The following is a 17083-nucleotide window of genomic DNA, read 5'->3' on the forward strand; positions in this document are numbered from 1 at the left end:
AGATTTTTTTTCCCCATCTTTTTGAGCTAAATTGATTAGAGCTATGCTTGCTATCAAGCTCTGACACCACCATTAACATGAAATTTTATACTCTTGCTTGCCAACCTAAAAATTTCAGTAGCCTCTGGCAGCCTGTTGACCAGAATTTTAGAGCTCTAATCACATAACTGTATCATCCTATGATAATTTTTGATGTGTGAGCTTTTAAAATTCAAGAACTCTCATTCTCATTTTTTGACTGTTTATTTTGTTAAAGGTAGAAAATCAAATATATTTTAAAAGGCAGGATGTGGGATCAAGGAGGACAGCCTTGGCAGCAATGGCCCTTGAACCAGCAACAGTGGATGCAGTCATTCCAGCACCAGCAGGATCCAAGTAAGGAAACAAATAGAATTTGGAAGTTGGGGAAGGGGAGATAGAGATGAGTGGGAGATAGGCGATGGGATTCAGGGAAATGGAATTGGGATTGATTTATTGGAGCATTTTATGAACAAAATTTTATCTTTTCTCATAAATAATATAGCTATAGGATACATATTAGGGAATGGATTTCTCTTTGGAGGACTTCCCCAAAGAGTAGAAAGCTTTATGAATATTTTACATTTTCAAAACTGATTTAGTTCTTGTTTTTCTAAAGAAAGAGAAAAATCTTCCTTAAATGTGTTGCTTAAGTAAAACACACTTCTGTTGTTAATTCCAAATCTTACAATTCTATGTAGCTCATAGTCACCTGATGGTATGCTATATATATCATTTGGAATATTTCAAGCGTATATGGAGGTAGAAAAGAATATAGGGAGCCCCCATTTATTATTTAGCTTTAATAGTTATAAACTCATGGCCAGTTTTGTTTCATTGATATGACCCTTCCACTGCCCTGCTTTTATTGGGTTAATCTGATTGTTTCTTTTTTTAATACCTACATAGATAGCATTCTTTTATAGGACTGTACTGTAATTTAATAAATCACTTTTGGATGATTGGGTGTAGCTTTTTACTTTTTAAAATAATTACCATAATTTTGTATACATGTCATTGCATTGTTACTTGTCCAGTTATTTGCTGAGGAAAAAAAAAAATCCAGGAACTAGGTTTCTTACATCACTGTTGCACATTTGAAAAGTTTTAGATACACATTGCTTAAGTTCAGCTCCACCTGGGTTATGCCAGTTTATGTTTCCACCAAAATGTATGAGAATACCTGTTTAATCTTAATGAGATGTGAAAAAACATCTTATTCTACTTTGTTTCCTTTATTTATAATATTAGATTTTAAAATGTTATGTATAGATATTGGAGAAGGGAAGAGGACCTTTAAGATAGCAGGGCAATACATTTTGAGTAAAGAATGACTAAGGAGATGTGTTTTGACTAGAGAAGGGAGCCATAGTAAAGAAGGGTGATGGTGAGGAGGAACAGGGGTAGATAACTGTATTTCTCCTGTCTTAAGATCCAGTGTAGGCCTGGGTAGGACCTGTTTGAAGAAGTGAGTTTGATTGTTTGTCTTTACAGTAGTTAAAAAAAAGAAAAGACTTTTAAAAGACTAAACTAAGGTACAAGGGATAAATTTCTTATGAATTAATATTAGAAATCATTAAGAGTGTTTTTGTGGAGTTGTTAAATTATTTTGTAGCCTGGATATGGGTTATTTTCTAAGCATCCTTCCAGCCATAACATTCTGTAATATTTAAAATCTCTAGTAAGGAATAACTGAGACGGTTGTTTTACATAGAGGCACTATTCCTTTTAGCTCTTAAATTCTGAGTGCTAAATTCTGCTATGTTAAATTATGTTAGGCCAGATTGACTGGGCTGCATTGGCTCAAGCTTGGATTGCCCAAAGAGAAGCTTCAGGGCAGCAAAGTATGGTAGAACAACCACCAGGAATGATGCCAAATGGACAAGATATGTCTACAATGGAATCTGGTCCAAACAATCATGGGAATTTTCAAGGGGATTCAAACTTTAACAGAATGTGGCAACCAGGTTTGTTGTTTCATGTTATCCAGATTTTAGGATTATTTTTAAAATAAAATGTGGATTAAATTAAACTGTTTAATTTGCTTAGTTTTATGACTTCTTGAAATTAATGCTCCTTAAAGAATAGGCAGTTTCATTAATTTTGTGGTTAAAGTTATTCTGTACTCAATCTGCTAGCATTGTGGCACTCAGTTTGATTCTTTTCTTGGTTCTTCATTCCTAGGCTGACAGGGGCTGGGAACACTGGAAACCTCACTTGGCATCTAGGGAAGAGAGCATTCTATGTCTCTCTGTTGCAACCTCTGGCCTTTTCAGAAGCAGCACTGGCAGAGCAAAACATGTCTAGTCTCTAATTAAAGAAATACTGTGTCACTATGTGACAGATTACTCTGTCAAATATACTCTGCCCCTACCATCCACCCATCTTTTTCTTCCCTTTTTTTTCAGATAGTGAAGATCTTCCATAAGTTTTTATCTGTTTTACTTTTTTGTTTGTTTGTTTGCTTTTTTAATTCACAGTATGATTTAGCTTTCTTGATGCTAGTTCAGTTTTCCATGTCTTGTGTTATTATTTTTAATAGTCACTTCAAAACATTTATGGAGGAATCTTACATTTGAGTATGCTGATGGTGAAGTTTTAATCTCCCTTTCCCTGTTGATACTTATTATTGTTTCTCAATGTAAGAGTGGAAAATTCAGGAGATAATCCTCTAATATCACTTTTAAAAGAATAATGAATATTCTAATCTTTGATACTCTGAGGTAGTTTATTTCTAGTTTTCTTGAAGCTACACCAAATTTCCCCAAGTTTGAAAATGTTTTGGTTCCCAAGTTCAAATTCATAAATGACTCACCCTGGCATTCCCACTCCCCAACTTTATTCTACTGGCTTTCTTTGTGACCTGGGCAAGTGATTTACCGCTGTGTGCCTCAGTTTCCCCTCCTTAAATTGGCAAAAATAATACCTGATTTCTCCCTACCTCACAGGGATGTTGTGAGGATAAATGTGTTCATGGAAGAAAAAAATTATATATAAAATCTCAAGGTGTTATTTTTTATGGTGTTGTTATTGAACAGAAATAGAAAAATTCAACAAAAAAATTGCTTTGGATTTTGTTACATTTATTAAAAAAAATAATTTCAGGCATTTGATTTCTATATGTTTAGGATATGAATTAGAGTGGAGTTAGCTCATTTGAATTATTTATTAGTTTAATTGCTTATTTTTAAGATATACAAGAGGAATTTGACCAAGAAGTCATAAATTTTTAAATCTGTTTCTTTGCTGAAAAATCTTTCTTGAGATCTTAAAAATTCGTGTTGATTTTGTTATAACCCCCTGTTGAATGTTTTTATGCCTAAATCCTAAATAGAATGGGGAATGCATCAGCAGCCCCCACACCCCCCTCCAGATCAGCCATGGATGCCACCAACACCAGGCCCAATGGACATTGTTCCTCCTTCCGAAGACAGCAACAGTCAGGACAGTGGGGAATTTGCCCCTGACAACAGGCATATATTTAACCAGAACAATCACAACTTTGGTGGACCACCCGATAATTTTGCAGTGGGGCCAGTGAACCAGTTTGACTATCAGGTGAAAGATATTTTGTTGCTTTAATATTGTAGATGTGCACGTAATCCATTCTTTGGAAGTGTCTCATCAAGAGTACCTAAGATCTGTGTTTCACTTTTCAGTCTTGTACAGATAAGGGTATATTATGTCTTAGAAAAGTTATCAATTTTTGGGTATTAAAATCATTAGATTCTTATTTTCTGGTTTTTGATTTGCTTAGGAGAATGATATAAAGGATTGTTAGGGAAAAGTTTGGAGAAAATGAAAAATGTGTAAGTGCAATAGCTATATGATGTTTTGTTTTCTAATAATTTCAAAATGGTATATTTAAATGTTGAATAAAGTTTAGAAAATGCACAGTAGTTGAATACATTATTTGTCAATAATAGATTATGGATAAGACATGAATAAAATACATGAAGAACAGAGTATCTTCCTAAATGCAGTTCCTTCTGCTATGTAGAATTACGACTTCTAGTGATGTCATTTTTTTTTCCCATTCTGACATGACATGTTAATGGAATTGTACATAATTTCCTTTGTAGCATCTAATTCATTCCTAGGGACATAGAACTCTATGGGGAATAGTAACATTATGTGGAGCTTTATTTTCTCTAACTACTCTGCCAAGGGTCCACCTTTAAACTGCAGTGCTAGGTATCATTTGAAATAACTGATTGCAGTTGTTACCTTATAAACTGAGCGATCATAATTCAAAATTTTGAAAAAACTCCTACATTATTTCACTAATTAGATTAATAATGGACATAAATTTAACCAGTATTTACCTTGAGAGTAATCTTTATTCATACATATTCAGATAAGTGTGGTATACTCATACTTGGTATACAGATATGACAGTTTTTGTTTGGTTTGGTTTTGAAGAAATGTAGTGGCAGGGAGCTTCTACTTACACCCTATTATCTTGATGGATCCCTATGCTAACAAGCCAGAGAGCTCTGTTGGCAGTGGGCTTAGAAAAGCCTCTGAAAATAGCAAAATTGCAAAAAATATTTAATGATTCAATAACTTTTATTTTGCTTAAAATAGATACTTACTGCAAGATTATAGAAACAGGTTCCCCTAAGAAATAACTTAGAATTGATTTAAAAATTTTTTTCTTGTATTTTCTAGTTATAGAAAAATTGACAATTTCTTGGTAGTGGAAGGACTAGTTTATAAATGGATTCAGAATGAAGAAGGTCATATATATATATATCCTTTCCTATACTTCTTGGAAATAGTGTACTAGCTGAATTTTAGATGGCTCTTTGCATTTACATAGGCAGAAAATCTTTATCTTTCTTAAGAAGAGTAAGCCTAGGTTCTTGGGGCTACAGAAATATCGGTGGATATTAGAACCATGGAATTCTTGGATTTGCTGCACACATGGATTTCTACTGTCCCAGTTCATAACACACGTGTATCCCAGAGAGTATATTGTATTAATGTGAAGAAAAATAAACTGCAATACTCTTTCAGCATGGGGCTGCTTTTGGTCCACCGCAAGGTGGATTTCATCCTCCTTATTGGCAACCAGGACCTCCAGGACCTCCAGCACCTCCCCAGAATCGAAGAGAAAGGCCATCATCATTCAGGGATCGGCAGAGATCACCTATTGCACTTCCTGTGAAGCAGGAGCCTCCACAAATTGGTAGCTATTTAAATTTAGTGAACCACAGTTGGCATGATTTCTTGATCATGTATCTTAAATAGTTCTCATGCTTCTGATATGTTAGGAATTGATAGTTTAAAACCCTATCATTTTATAGTCATAACCCTTTAAGTTACAAAAAGGATACTGGTATAAAATATAAAAAGTTCTGAATAATTTTCTTTAAAAAATATTGTTACCTTAAACTCCAAATTTTGTGATAAATTGTAAATTTATCATGGCCATAGCATCTTGATATTTTTTCAATGTTGATAATTTGATACATTATACCAGTTTATGAACATTTCCCCCTTTTAAAACCTGTTAGTTGTTCTCTGTCTCTGGTCTCTTTCCACTCTCCATTCATCTGATACACTAATGTCAGATTCATTTTCCTTTTATTATTTCAAATTTCCAGAAATATTTTGGCAGAAGATTTAAATTTTTAACATAACTAATTTAGGCCTAGTGACAAGTTACAAACTTACACTACTTTATATCTAGAAATCCAAATCGAACACTTAATAGACCAGAATGTTCAAGTCTTAACTTTTTATTACAAAGTAGACATTTTAAGAAGATTCTAACTTTTTTAACTTAGGGAACCATACTTGTTCAGATGAATTCTCAGTGTGAAAATAGACTTGTGCTTTGGTTTGACTCTGTTCTGTTTTCGTATTTTAGGAAGCAGTGTAGTGTAAGAGTTTGGCTTGGAATTAGCCCACATCACTACTACTGTCTCTTTAATTTTGAGCACATCACTTAATCTTTATGAGCCTCAGTTTTCTTATTTGTAAAAGAGATTGAGTAATAGTGATTTTTTTTTTTTAATTAAGCAAGATGATGGCTTAATGTGCTTTCATAGTGCCTGGCTTATTATAAGCATTAACACAGTATTCACTGCTGTCATTAAAAATGATCTTAAAGAGAAGCATAATGGTTAATGGGTTGCTTTACCACTGTCTTACTGGAGAATAATAGTTATAAGTACTCAAGTGGCACCAGGATTCTTTAATTTACTTAAAAAGTTTTAGAAATTCAAGAATAAGGAACTGATGCATTTATGATTTTTACTTAACTTAGAAATACATCTTTTCATATGAAACAGATGCAGTAAAACGCAGGACTCTTCCAGCTTGGATTCGAGAAGGTCTTGAAAAAATGGAACGTGAAAAGCAGAAGAAGTTGGAGAAAGAAAGAATGGAGCAACAACGTTCACAATTGTCCAAAAAAGAAAAGAAGGCCACAGAAGATGCTGAAGGAGGAGATGGCCCTCGTTTACCTCAGAGAAGTAAATTTGTAAGTGTTAGAATCACTTAACATGAAAGTCCGTGTGATTTATATGTGAAAATTATTGAACTAAATTAATTTAGCCTATAGAAAAGTATTAGTATAATATTCTTGAGATTACTTTTAGTAAGTATTTTGAGGATTATGTTTTTATGTAGTTATTGAGGGTAGAGTAAGGAGAAAAGAGGCAGTAAGTTTATAAAACATTTCTTTCCAGAGAGAAATTATTCTGTGGGATGCTATATAGGTCTTACCTTGAGAAACGAATCTATTTTCTTGTTTCAGTACAGCTGATTCCCTAGTGGCGGATTATAAGACAAAACTAAGTTAAAATGGCAAAAGAGGAGTAAATCTGCCTTTTTTGAACATTTAAATGTGTGTTTATACCAGATGATGTAATAACTTTAATAGTTTCTGACATGAGCACTAAAAGTAACAAAGTTAAATTTAACTTTAAAGCTTCATCACTTAGATGGTGTTGAGTGGGTTAGAAATTTTTTTATTTACCAGTAATGTGCTCTCAGATGACATGATAGCCACAGCACGGGCCAGTATGCAACTCTGGAAATAGGTCGGCCTCCCAAGGCCATTTTGTGCTTCAGAAATAAATCTCAGGGAGACAGCAGGGTAACTAGATTTAAGCAGACATTAGTTTAGCTTAAATTTCACGAATGCTGTAAGTTACTTTTATCTTTTGACAAAAGAACCATGCCAAAGATGTGTTTTTGTTGAAGACAAAGAAGAACCAAAAGACTGCCACTATTAAAGTTCACTTTTTTTTTTTTTGTAATTTTTAACTCTTTAGGTGAAATAGTGGATTTCCAGATTTAATAGGTTTAAGTGTCAAAGAATTGTTTGGAGATTATCTTCCCTCTCCTTCCAAATGCCTTTGGCCTTGTGTTCCATATAGTCTTTCCCTGATTCAGATAGTCTTTCCAAACTAGTATTTCAGTGATCACCTTGTCTTTTACTTAGTAGGACTGAAAGCCTACAGCCAGAAGCAAACTGCTGGCATTTCCTCCATCTGAAGTACATCTCATTTCTTATCTGTGCATTTCATAGCAAAAAAGAAGCAAATTAAGTCATAAGATTTTAGGTAAATACCTTATAGTTTTAAAAGTTATACTGAATAATATAAATGTGGTCCACTTACCCAGAGTTTTACAAGCCGCTCATTTCAGGACCATCATATATAATGGATATTAATTAAGTCAGTCTTGGCATGATATATTTCTAGTTATTTATAAAATAAAGTCAAAATTGACTAAGGAAAAAAATTTGAGACGTAATTAAAATAATTGAATATCATAAGCTATCTTGTAATCTTATATTTCCTTTCAGGTAATACTTTATACTACTAAATGAAGTCTGTAGTATAAATATCTGTTTCATAGTCTTTTTAATTTAGAGTTTTAAAATAGAGTGTGTAAAGTAATGATTTTACATTATAAGCCTGAATTTGGGCTACCCATACTATTACTTGTGTTTAGGATAGTGATGAGGAAGATGAAGACACTGAAAATGTTGAGGCTGCTAGTAGTGGAAAAGTCACCAGAAGTCCATCTCCAGTTCCTCAAGAAGAGCAAAGCGAACCAGAGATGACTGAAGAAGAGAAAGAGTATCAAATGGTAGAATGTTAAATTTCTTGCCACATATGTACAGGGTTTTTAAAAATTTCTTATTTTTATTTATTTATTTTTAGAGCGGGAAAGGGGGTGTCGAGGGGGAGAGAGAATCTTAAGTAGGGTCCATCCACGCCCAGCATGAAGCCCAACATGGGGCTTGATCTCACAACCCTGAGATCATGACCTGAGCTGAAATCAAGAGTCAGACACTTAACCAGCTGAGCCACCCAGGCACCCCAGTTTTTGTATTTTAGAATAATTTTCAAGATACTCAGTTCCTTGGAATGGTTGATACAATCTCTTCTTTAAAAATGTTTTATAAAATGGCTTTGCCCATTAAATTTTTTGAGAATATCAAACTGTATTAGTAACTATAATAATTAAATTAGAAATAATATACATAAATATATATAAACACATAAAATACCCTTTCATAGATGTTGCTGACAAAAATGCTTCTGACCGAAATTCTACTAGATGTCACAGATGAAGAAATTTATTATGTAGCCAAAGATGCACACCGGAAAGCAACGAAAGGTATATTGTGGGTGTTCTTGGTTTTGTTTTTCTGGGAGTATTTTGGTTTTGGTGGCTATTTTGGACTTTTTTTGGTTGTCCTTGCTGAATTCTAGCAGATATTTGAATATTTTCTTCTTGCATGTTTTAACTCTCCAGGAAAGGTTAGGTTTGAAGACACCATATTAAAACTATACAAATATTTTTCTTTTACCCAACTTGCCTGAGCACAAATTAGCAATTATGCTGTTGTTCTATAAAATGTATAGTGGAAAAATTCTTGATGTTCAATTTATTTCACCTGATTTTGTTTTTTTTATAGATACCATGGTATTGGTGTATAACTTCTAATACAGTTCAGTTTCACTAATGAATTATGAACCTTCAGTTTTCACAGTTTACCACTTGTAATTCTTACAGAAGCAAGAAATTCACTCATCCCCCCCATTTTTAGTAACACTTACAAAATATATTGAAAGCAAAATTAAATTATGGACCATACCTCAAAAATAAAATACTTGATGTACTGGTCAACATTTTTCATCATTATAAACCAATTTCAGCTCACTTCAGAATTATAATTTCAAGGCCAGACATGCTACTGGTTTAAAGTGAATGTTATGTTTTTAATGTTTCTTCTCTCCCCAAAAAGCAGCAATAGTAGTAGATTTAACAATACCATAGACTCTCATGACTATGAAATCGTGGCTATTTGTGTTAACATGTTGTTCCTGTTGTTGATGTGATACAAAGCTCCTGCAAAACAGCTGGCACAGTCCAGTGCACTGGCTTCCCTCACTGGACTCGGTAAGTGTTTTCCTTATTTGTGAGAGGGCCTTAAAGGGAAACTCACACTTACCTTGTCTCTCTACATGTTCTGTTTTGAAACTGTACTGTTCCTACTCAGTTTATAAAACCTAGGTCTTAGGTTTATATCAGTCTCTAAAAGGTTTGCCTATTTTTTTGACTAAAACATTCACAGAGGGATTATTATAAATCATTATAAATGTGACTAATTCATAGTTTATTGGGGAAAGTTGTAATAGTTCATAATTTAGCTGTGATAATATTTAAGCTCACTTTCAAAACTATTGCATACATGCTTTAGGGAGGAACCTATCCACTAATGCTTTAAGCACCTTTATTTAGATTGTGTTGTAGTTAAGTCGAGTTTTAACACAGAGGAAAAGAGTTTATCTTATAGTATCATTGTATAATAGTAGTGATGTGTTCATAATTTGCTCTTTGCATGGTATATTCTCAGGTATATAAAAGCTTAAACATGCCTTTTCCACATCATATCAAATTGATCTTTGTGGGGACCAACAGAAATGGGTAGAACCAAATGCCCATGTGATTTTGTGATGATTACTATTTAGGTCACTTCAGGGTGGGGAGTAGTTTTAGCACCATACCATTTCTGATCAATGAGAATTACAGTATTCTAATTTTTTTAGGGAAAAAATACTTTGCATTCTACCTGGGATTTCTGAGCTTTGAACAATGAAATAATTTTAGAAATACTTTTAGGATCATTGGTAGTTGAATTGACTGTGCTTTAGTGAGGCTTTGTTATTGCCCTGTTAAATGGTTTTATTGGTTAGGGTGAACAGTAAAACAAAATCATTATCACGGTTCCTTTGTGGTGAGAAATATATGAAATACTCCAGAAAGAATGAGATTCTGTTAATTTTCAGGAGGGATTTATGAACACCTTAAGAATGGAAATTTATACTCCTCCCCACCCCGAATAAGCATATTCTTCCAAGAAAAGGCAATTAAAAAAGAAATTAGCTTTCTTCTCGGACCTTAAAAATTTTTTAGTGTATAGAATAACTTTTCCATATGATAGACTGGGCTTTATGCACACAGGTGGACTGGGTGGTTATGGATCAGGAGACAGTGAAGATGAGAGGAGTGACAGAGGCTCTGAGTCATCTGACACTGATGATGAGGAATTACGGCACCGAATCCGGCAAAAACAGGAAGCGTTTTGGAGAAAAGAAAAAGAACAGCAGCTGTTACATGATAAACAGATGGAAGGTATAGCTTTTAGACTCCCTTAATTTTTGTCTAGTTTTGATTGTGTTTCTTTTTATTTTTTTAACCAACCTAACAATATCAAGGATAGAATTAATTAATGGTTAGAATATAGATAGTATGTGATGTAACTGAGACTAAGAGTTTTGGCTTATTTGTAGTTTTTATCAAAATTAATTGTAGTATTCAAAATATGTAGTTTACAAAAGGTAAACTTTGTCTTGTTTTGTAAGACGTTAATTTCAGTAGCTGTAAATTAAGATACAGTGTATTTTTATTTCTAAAGTTCTCAAAATGAAAAAAGGCTTTTGAAATTTGTAAAACTATTGAAAAGTAATTTGTTGCTAGAATATTTAATGTGTAGCTAGTATATTTGAGGAAATAAAAAGAGGACTTAATAGAAGCTTTTTTATGCAAAATACTATATATGACTGTAGTTCTTTAATGATATTAGGAATATTAGGAATACTGACTGAAAGAGTATTTTGAAGTTTTTGGAAAAATCCTACTTGGACAGTTGGGAAGGTAATTATTAAGAGTTAGCAGTTGAAAATTCCCTATAAATTACTTACTTACCTTTAAGTTGCCCTATTGGACTAAAGGGAAATCTTTTCAAATGGCTTCAAATGTACTTTTACAGTTTGGTACTCTGTTGCTGTATTGTCCAAGAGCATGGCTAACTACATGTAGCTATTGAACATTTGAAATGTAGCTAACCCTAAATTGAAATATGCTGTAAGTATGTATAAAATACATAATAGATTTGAAAGATTTTATGAGGCAGAATATCTTAGTATTCTTTTAAATTTATTACATGTTGAAATGATAATATTTTTGATATATTGATATATATAACAAACTATTGAAATTAAGTTCATCTCTGTTTTTTTAAAGTAGTCACTAGACAATTTTGAATTGCTTATGTGGCTTGTATCCTATTTCTGTTGAAGAATGCTGTTTTACTGTTACCATCTAATAGCTTGAAATTTGGTAATTTGGGAGTTTTTTTCTTTATACATTTGACTTTTCATAGTATTTTTGCCTTTTTCTGTTTCAGAAGAAAAGCAACAAACAGAAAGGGTTACAAAAGAGATGAATGAATTTATCCATAAAGAGCAAAATAGTTTATCACTACTAGAAGCAAGAGAAGCAGACGGTGATGTGGTTAATGAAAAGAAAAGAACTCCAAATGAAACTACGTCAGTTTTAGAACCAAAAAAAGAGCATAAAGAAAAAGAGAAACAAGGAAGGAGTAGATCAGGAAGTTCTAGTAGTGGTAGTTCCAGTAGCAATAGCAGAACTAGTAGTACTAGTAGTACTGTCTCTAGCTCTTCATACAGTTCTAGCTCAGGTAGTAGTCGTACTTCTTCTCGATCTTCTTCTCCTAAAAGGAAAAAAAGACATAGTAGGAGTAGATCTCCAACAATTAAAGCTAGACGGAGTAGAAGTAGAAGTTACTCTCGCAGAATTAAAATAGAGAGCAATAGGGCTAGAGTAAAGATTAGAGATAGGAGGAGATCTAATAGAAATAGCATTGAAAGAGAAAGACGAAGAAATCGGAGTCCTTCTCGAGAGAGACGTAGAAGTAGAAGTCGCTCAAGAGATAGGCGAACCAATCGGTCCAGTCGCAGTAGGAGTCGAGATAGGCGTAAAATTGATGATCAACGTGGAAATCTTAGTGGGAGCAGTCATAAGCATAAAGGTGAGGCTAAAGAACAAGAGAGAAAAAAGGAGAGGAGCCGAAGTATAGATAAAGATAGGAAAAAGAAAGACAAAGAAAGGGAACGTGAACAAGATAAAAGAAAAGAGAAACAAAAAAGGGAAGAAAAAGATTTTAAGTTCAGTAGTCAGGATGATAGGTTAAAAAGGAAACGAGAAAGTGAAAGAACATTCTCTAGGAGTGGTTCTATATCTGTTAAAATTATCAGACATGATTCTAGACAGGATAGTAAGAAAAGTACTACCAAAGATAGCAAAAAACATTCAGGCTCTGATTCTAGTGGAAGGAGCAGTTCTGAATCTCCAGGAAGTAGCAAAGAAAAGAAGGCTAAGAAGCCTAAACATAGTCGATCGCGATCCATGGAGAAATCTCAAAGGTCTGGTAAGAAGGCAAGCCGCAAACACAAGTCTAAGTCCCGATCAAGGTAGTATACTTTTTAAAGTATTTTGTCTGATTTTTAAAAAAAATTTGACTGAATTTATTCAAAGTTGAAAGTGTCCTTTCTCTCTCTCTCTCTTTAATAAACTCAGTTTGGTACTTGATAAATGATCATAGTCTTAAATAATTTTAGAAATCCTATATAATAGTATTTATTTAAAAATTGCAGATTCTTTAGTGTAAAATACATTTTTATTTTTAAATTTGTCTTTTCCCTTTTTTTTTTTCAGATCAACAACCCCTCCCCGTCGTAAACGCTGAGGAATGATGTGGCAAGAATGCCATGATGTTTAAAAAATTCCATGAGTTTTAAGGGCTTGTCTCATTATAGAGGCACATTGTGGCTGTGTAGGTGAAACCAGAATCTTTTTTTTTTTTTTTAACCTGTAAATAGGTGTACTTTTTCCAAATGCTGCTCCAAGTTACTTAATAGGATTTCTTTGTATTACATTTTTTTCAAAAAATAGTGCTTAATAAGACTATAAACATGCCATTCTCTTTCAGCTGTAATGTTCTTAAAATTATTCTTGAATGTACTGTGATGTCAATAAAGCTCTTCAGTTCATTTTTGTTAACCTCTTGCACCTTAATTTTATGATTTTAATCTAAGGAACGTACTTTTATAAAAAGGCAGCTGGAATTTTGTATAACAGGTTTTAAAGGTACTTCCTCTCATCTTCCCCAAAGAAAATGGTTTTAACTTAGTAGTTTGTCAAAGTTTGTAAATTGTACCCATGGATTTTTGTCAAATTCCAATTTTAAGGGTGTGGAAAAGAGCCAAAAATAGACCTTTACTTTTCATTTGGAAACATTTGACAGCTTTCTAAACTTTTCTTCCTATTTTGAGGATTTTCAAGTAATATATTCTCTGTATATAAAGTATGGTTTACTTCTGTACAATGAAATTGCTGGAATCAATCAAGCCAGTGCACCATTAGAGTCATTTATAAGGAATAATTGTGTTTGACACTAATAGTCAAGTCTGGAACTATATTCTGCAGTTATCCACTTCTGTTTTAGAATCATATTTCAAACACTGGGGGTATTACAAAAATAAGACTCAGAATTCAATATATTTATTTATATTTTTAAAGTATAATATGACCTCAGCTCAGTGGAGGAGTGCTATATTATGCAGGTTTGTGTCAATTTCATGACATTAAAATGGTCTGGTTTTGTCACTTTCTTACAATTATGATCAGTGAGTGGTCTAGCTATTTAAGGCAGTCATAACTTACAAGTAAAATGAGGCTCTGCAGGCATTTAAATGCTCGACTGCTTTCAGGGTCTGTTTTTATGTGATTATTCACTTATGCCACAATAGTCAGATACATCTCTGAAAACAAATACTTCTAAATTTTAATTTGAAACGAGCAGGTGCAGGTCACGGAAAAGTTTTAAAGTATGCCTTCTTACCAGCAATAGTTCATTTTAAAATAAGCCAGATTTTTGCCAAGATCAGTGTTTCTTCAAAATGAAGGTAGAAATAGATTTGTTAAGTGTGCTCTTGTACCTCTGCATAGGTTCTTAAATAATTTTGAGCAGTTATGCATTTATCTAGAGGAGATAAATCAACTGTGAATAAATGCATGTTTACCAAAATGGTTGTTTTACAGTGCATTTAGTTCTGATATTTATAAAGTTGATATTCACAGAATAACTTTAGTTTGGAATTCTATATAGTTTAGACATCAGTCACATGTGGAGACAAAATGAAAATGTGCAATATTTTTTATGTAGGTGAGCTAACACAATGTACCTAATTGCAGAATTATCAGATTAATTTGTAATAGATAAGTTGTATAACATTTTCATATCTTAAAATGTTTTTTAGATCAATCTTCAGGTGAAACTATTTTCAAAATAAAATTCTACAGAAAAGTTCTGTTGGCTATGATACGCACATTTTTGGGCAAGACAAATGACTAGAGCCAAAAATAATATTTGACAGTTTTATTTACTCTGCCATAATATGCAAGCTTCTTATCATTTAAATCTGTATTTTTTAAAACACAGTCATGATATATGTGATTATTAGTAGATACATCAGTGTTATAATTAGATATTTGGGTTTTTTAGGTTTTATGGATAATTTAGAGAATTCATCATTTCACTGACATGTAATGAAGTATGTTTACCTTAGTGTAAGATTTTATAAAATAGGGCTTCCATGATTTGGGATGTGAATGCTAACACACATAAGTTAAATAGATACATAATTTGGTTATGAAATCTAAAATGACACCACCAGAAAATCAATAGATTCAACTTTTGAGACAATCATTGGTCTGAATTGGTTAATAAAATTGTCTTGGGGTTCTCTTTTAAAATATTTCTAGTGTGTTAATCATACTTGTTTTTGTGCAATGGGGGTAAACCACACCATTAAGAGAATAAAATGTAATTTGGAAGAGGTAATTACAAGATTTGTTTCATGAAGGCCCCAAAATATAAATAAAGACTGGTGTGGAATCTCAGTGTATATGTTTTCTGCCATTGTAAAATGTCTTTTTTTAGCATCTGTTTCTAATGGTATAATACACAATAGGGGAACTTCCCAAACATAGTCTATTTTTTTTTTTAATGTCTAAGTTACTGTTTCTTCAAAGAAACACACCAGGTATAATTAATTAGTAGGTGAGATTTTTTATTTTATGTGGGAATTTTTACATAGGAATTGTATAAGGTTCAAGTTCTGTAATACTGTCTTATGGAAACCTTTACATTTAAATGGAGTTTTTCTCTTATATACATTAAAGTCTATTTTCATTTATTGAAGTTTCTAAAATGTACTAATCCTGGTTTAATGGAAATACTAGATCCCTTGGATTGTCCTGACTCTGCTGCTTAATATATTTTGGGCAAATCACATAAACACTATGAGCCTCAATTTCTTCAACTGTGAAAGGGGGGAATTCGGTTATTTCTAAGGTCTTGAATACTTGTAGCCCTTAAGTTTTTCAGTTTTAAGTAGAATTTGGCTGTGATGTCTAACACTAAAGAAAATAGGCTGTTTTAGCCGTTAACATAACTCGTGTGATGAGTTACATTATATACCACAAAGGTTTATCAGGTATTATCTATAGAGTTTTCCTCTAAATACACAAAGGATTAAATCTGCCAGTCTGATTATGGTAGTATAAGTTGAAATTATCCTAAGTTACCAATTTACATGGAATTCTGTAAATATGAAAAATTTACCAGTTAAACTCTGAGTAGGTTTATATCATTTCAAAGGGATAAAACTGTTAGCTGTAAGGGAGCCCTTTACCCTTAATTTGAATGAGAAATTTTTATAAGTTGTGAATTTCACAATACCAAATTTTTAGTTTTATAGTAAAATAAATTGTAGACGCTGATTTACAACACGTGGGTGAGAACATAGCAATGGTCTTCTCCCAACAATGGCCATATACCACATTACAACTGCTAGTCTTACCAACACAACTCTGGGTTTAAGCATCATTGGAAGAGCCTTTGTTGATGTTTGTAGAGAAGACTATAATGAGCTAGTTTTGCTTATCTGGGCCAAACTAGTGGATATTAGGCTTTTGTTTCGTGTCAGTATTATGGCAAATCACTGATTGCTTTTGTTGAATTGAAAAGGTAATGGGAAGACTCTGAAGCCCAGTGAAGGGGTACATTCAAAGAACGTACATTTAAATAAAGCTTTTAAAACTTTATTTAATCATACTTGCACTCTTTTTCCTTGGATTTGTCATTCCAACAAATATAACACATGCTAAATGTTCTTTTGTGCCAGAGCTTTGTGCCTTCATTTGAAGAGATGGTCATGTGTCCTGAGAGAGGAACTCTGAAGAGGATATAAAAAAATCTTCAGCCACTTAGGAGGAGGTCAATATTTTACTAAGAAGCCATAAGCGAAATACAGTTACTGAGCATTAAATTTAACTAATTCAAAGAACCTTTTACCAATTTGACCCTGCCTGTTGAAAATGTACAATGGTTTTTTTGCCTTTAATCTTGGAAATACATCACTGCTCTTACTCAAGGAGAGGCTTCTATACATTTAGAAGTAAAGTATTAACTGATCACCGTTTTAGTTTTCAATGAGGTTTGCCTAGCTTGAGTCCTACTACATAATGTATGCCCTATCGAGAATATTACCAGGTCACTTGGAGAAACTAAATTTTCAGTTTAGAGTTTTAGCCCTCTGCCATTTGAGTGCCTTGAAAGGGGAAAAAAATCCTACCTTTAGAAAAGAAGTGCTTCCATGCATTTGGG

At 33.0% G+C, this 17083-nt stretch overlaps 1 protein-coding gene across 5 annotated transcripts in view; it reads left to right on the plus strand.

The window, feature by feature from the left end:
• Window positions 1-16662, plus strand: part of PNISR (PNN interacting serine and arginine rich protein) — a 28175-nt gene extending 11513 nt beyond the window's left edge. For 3 of the 5 annotated variants that reach the window (XM_021693644.1, XM_044917640.1, XM_021693645.2), the window contains 11 exons: window positions 257-375; window positions 1797-1985; window positions 3353-3576; window positions 5038-5209; window positions 6318-6508; window positions 7990-8127; window positions 8562-8661; window positions 9394-9447; window positions 10513-10683; window positions 11738-12824; window positions 13069-13216. In XM_021693644.1, coding sequence (XP_021549319.1) covers window positions 288-375; window positions 1797-1985; window positions 3353-3576; window positions 5038-5209; window positions 6318-6508; window positions 7990-8127; window positions 8562-8661; window positions 9394-9447; window positions 10513-10683; window positions 11738-12824; window positions 13069-13099 — 2445 coding nt within the window. In that variant the 5' untranslated portion in view covers window positions 257-287 and the 3' untranslated portion in view covers window positions 13100-13216. Of the gene's footprint in view, window positions 1-256; window positions 376-1796; window positions 1986-3352; window positions 3577-5037; window positions 5210-6317; window positions 6509-7989; window positions 8128-8561; window positions 8662-9393; window positions 9448-10512; window positions 10684-11737; window positions 13217-16403; window positions 16477-16601 lie in introns of those variants that run through there. The other 2 variants (XR_006540483.1, XM_044917641.1) reach the window with 2 other exon arrangements.
• Window positions 16663-17083: the final 421 nt, after the last annotated feature.

The sequence above is a fragment of the Neomonachus schauinslandi genome, chromosome 8 (genome assembly GCF_002201575.2).
Source record: "Neomonachus schauinslandi chromosome 8, ASM220157v2, whole genome shotgun sequence".
Taxonomy (NCBI): domain Eukaryota; kingdom Metazoa; phylum Chordata; class Mammalia; order Carnivora; family Phocidae; genus Neomonachus; species Neomonachus schauinslandi.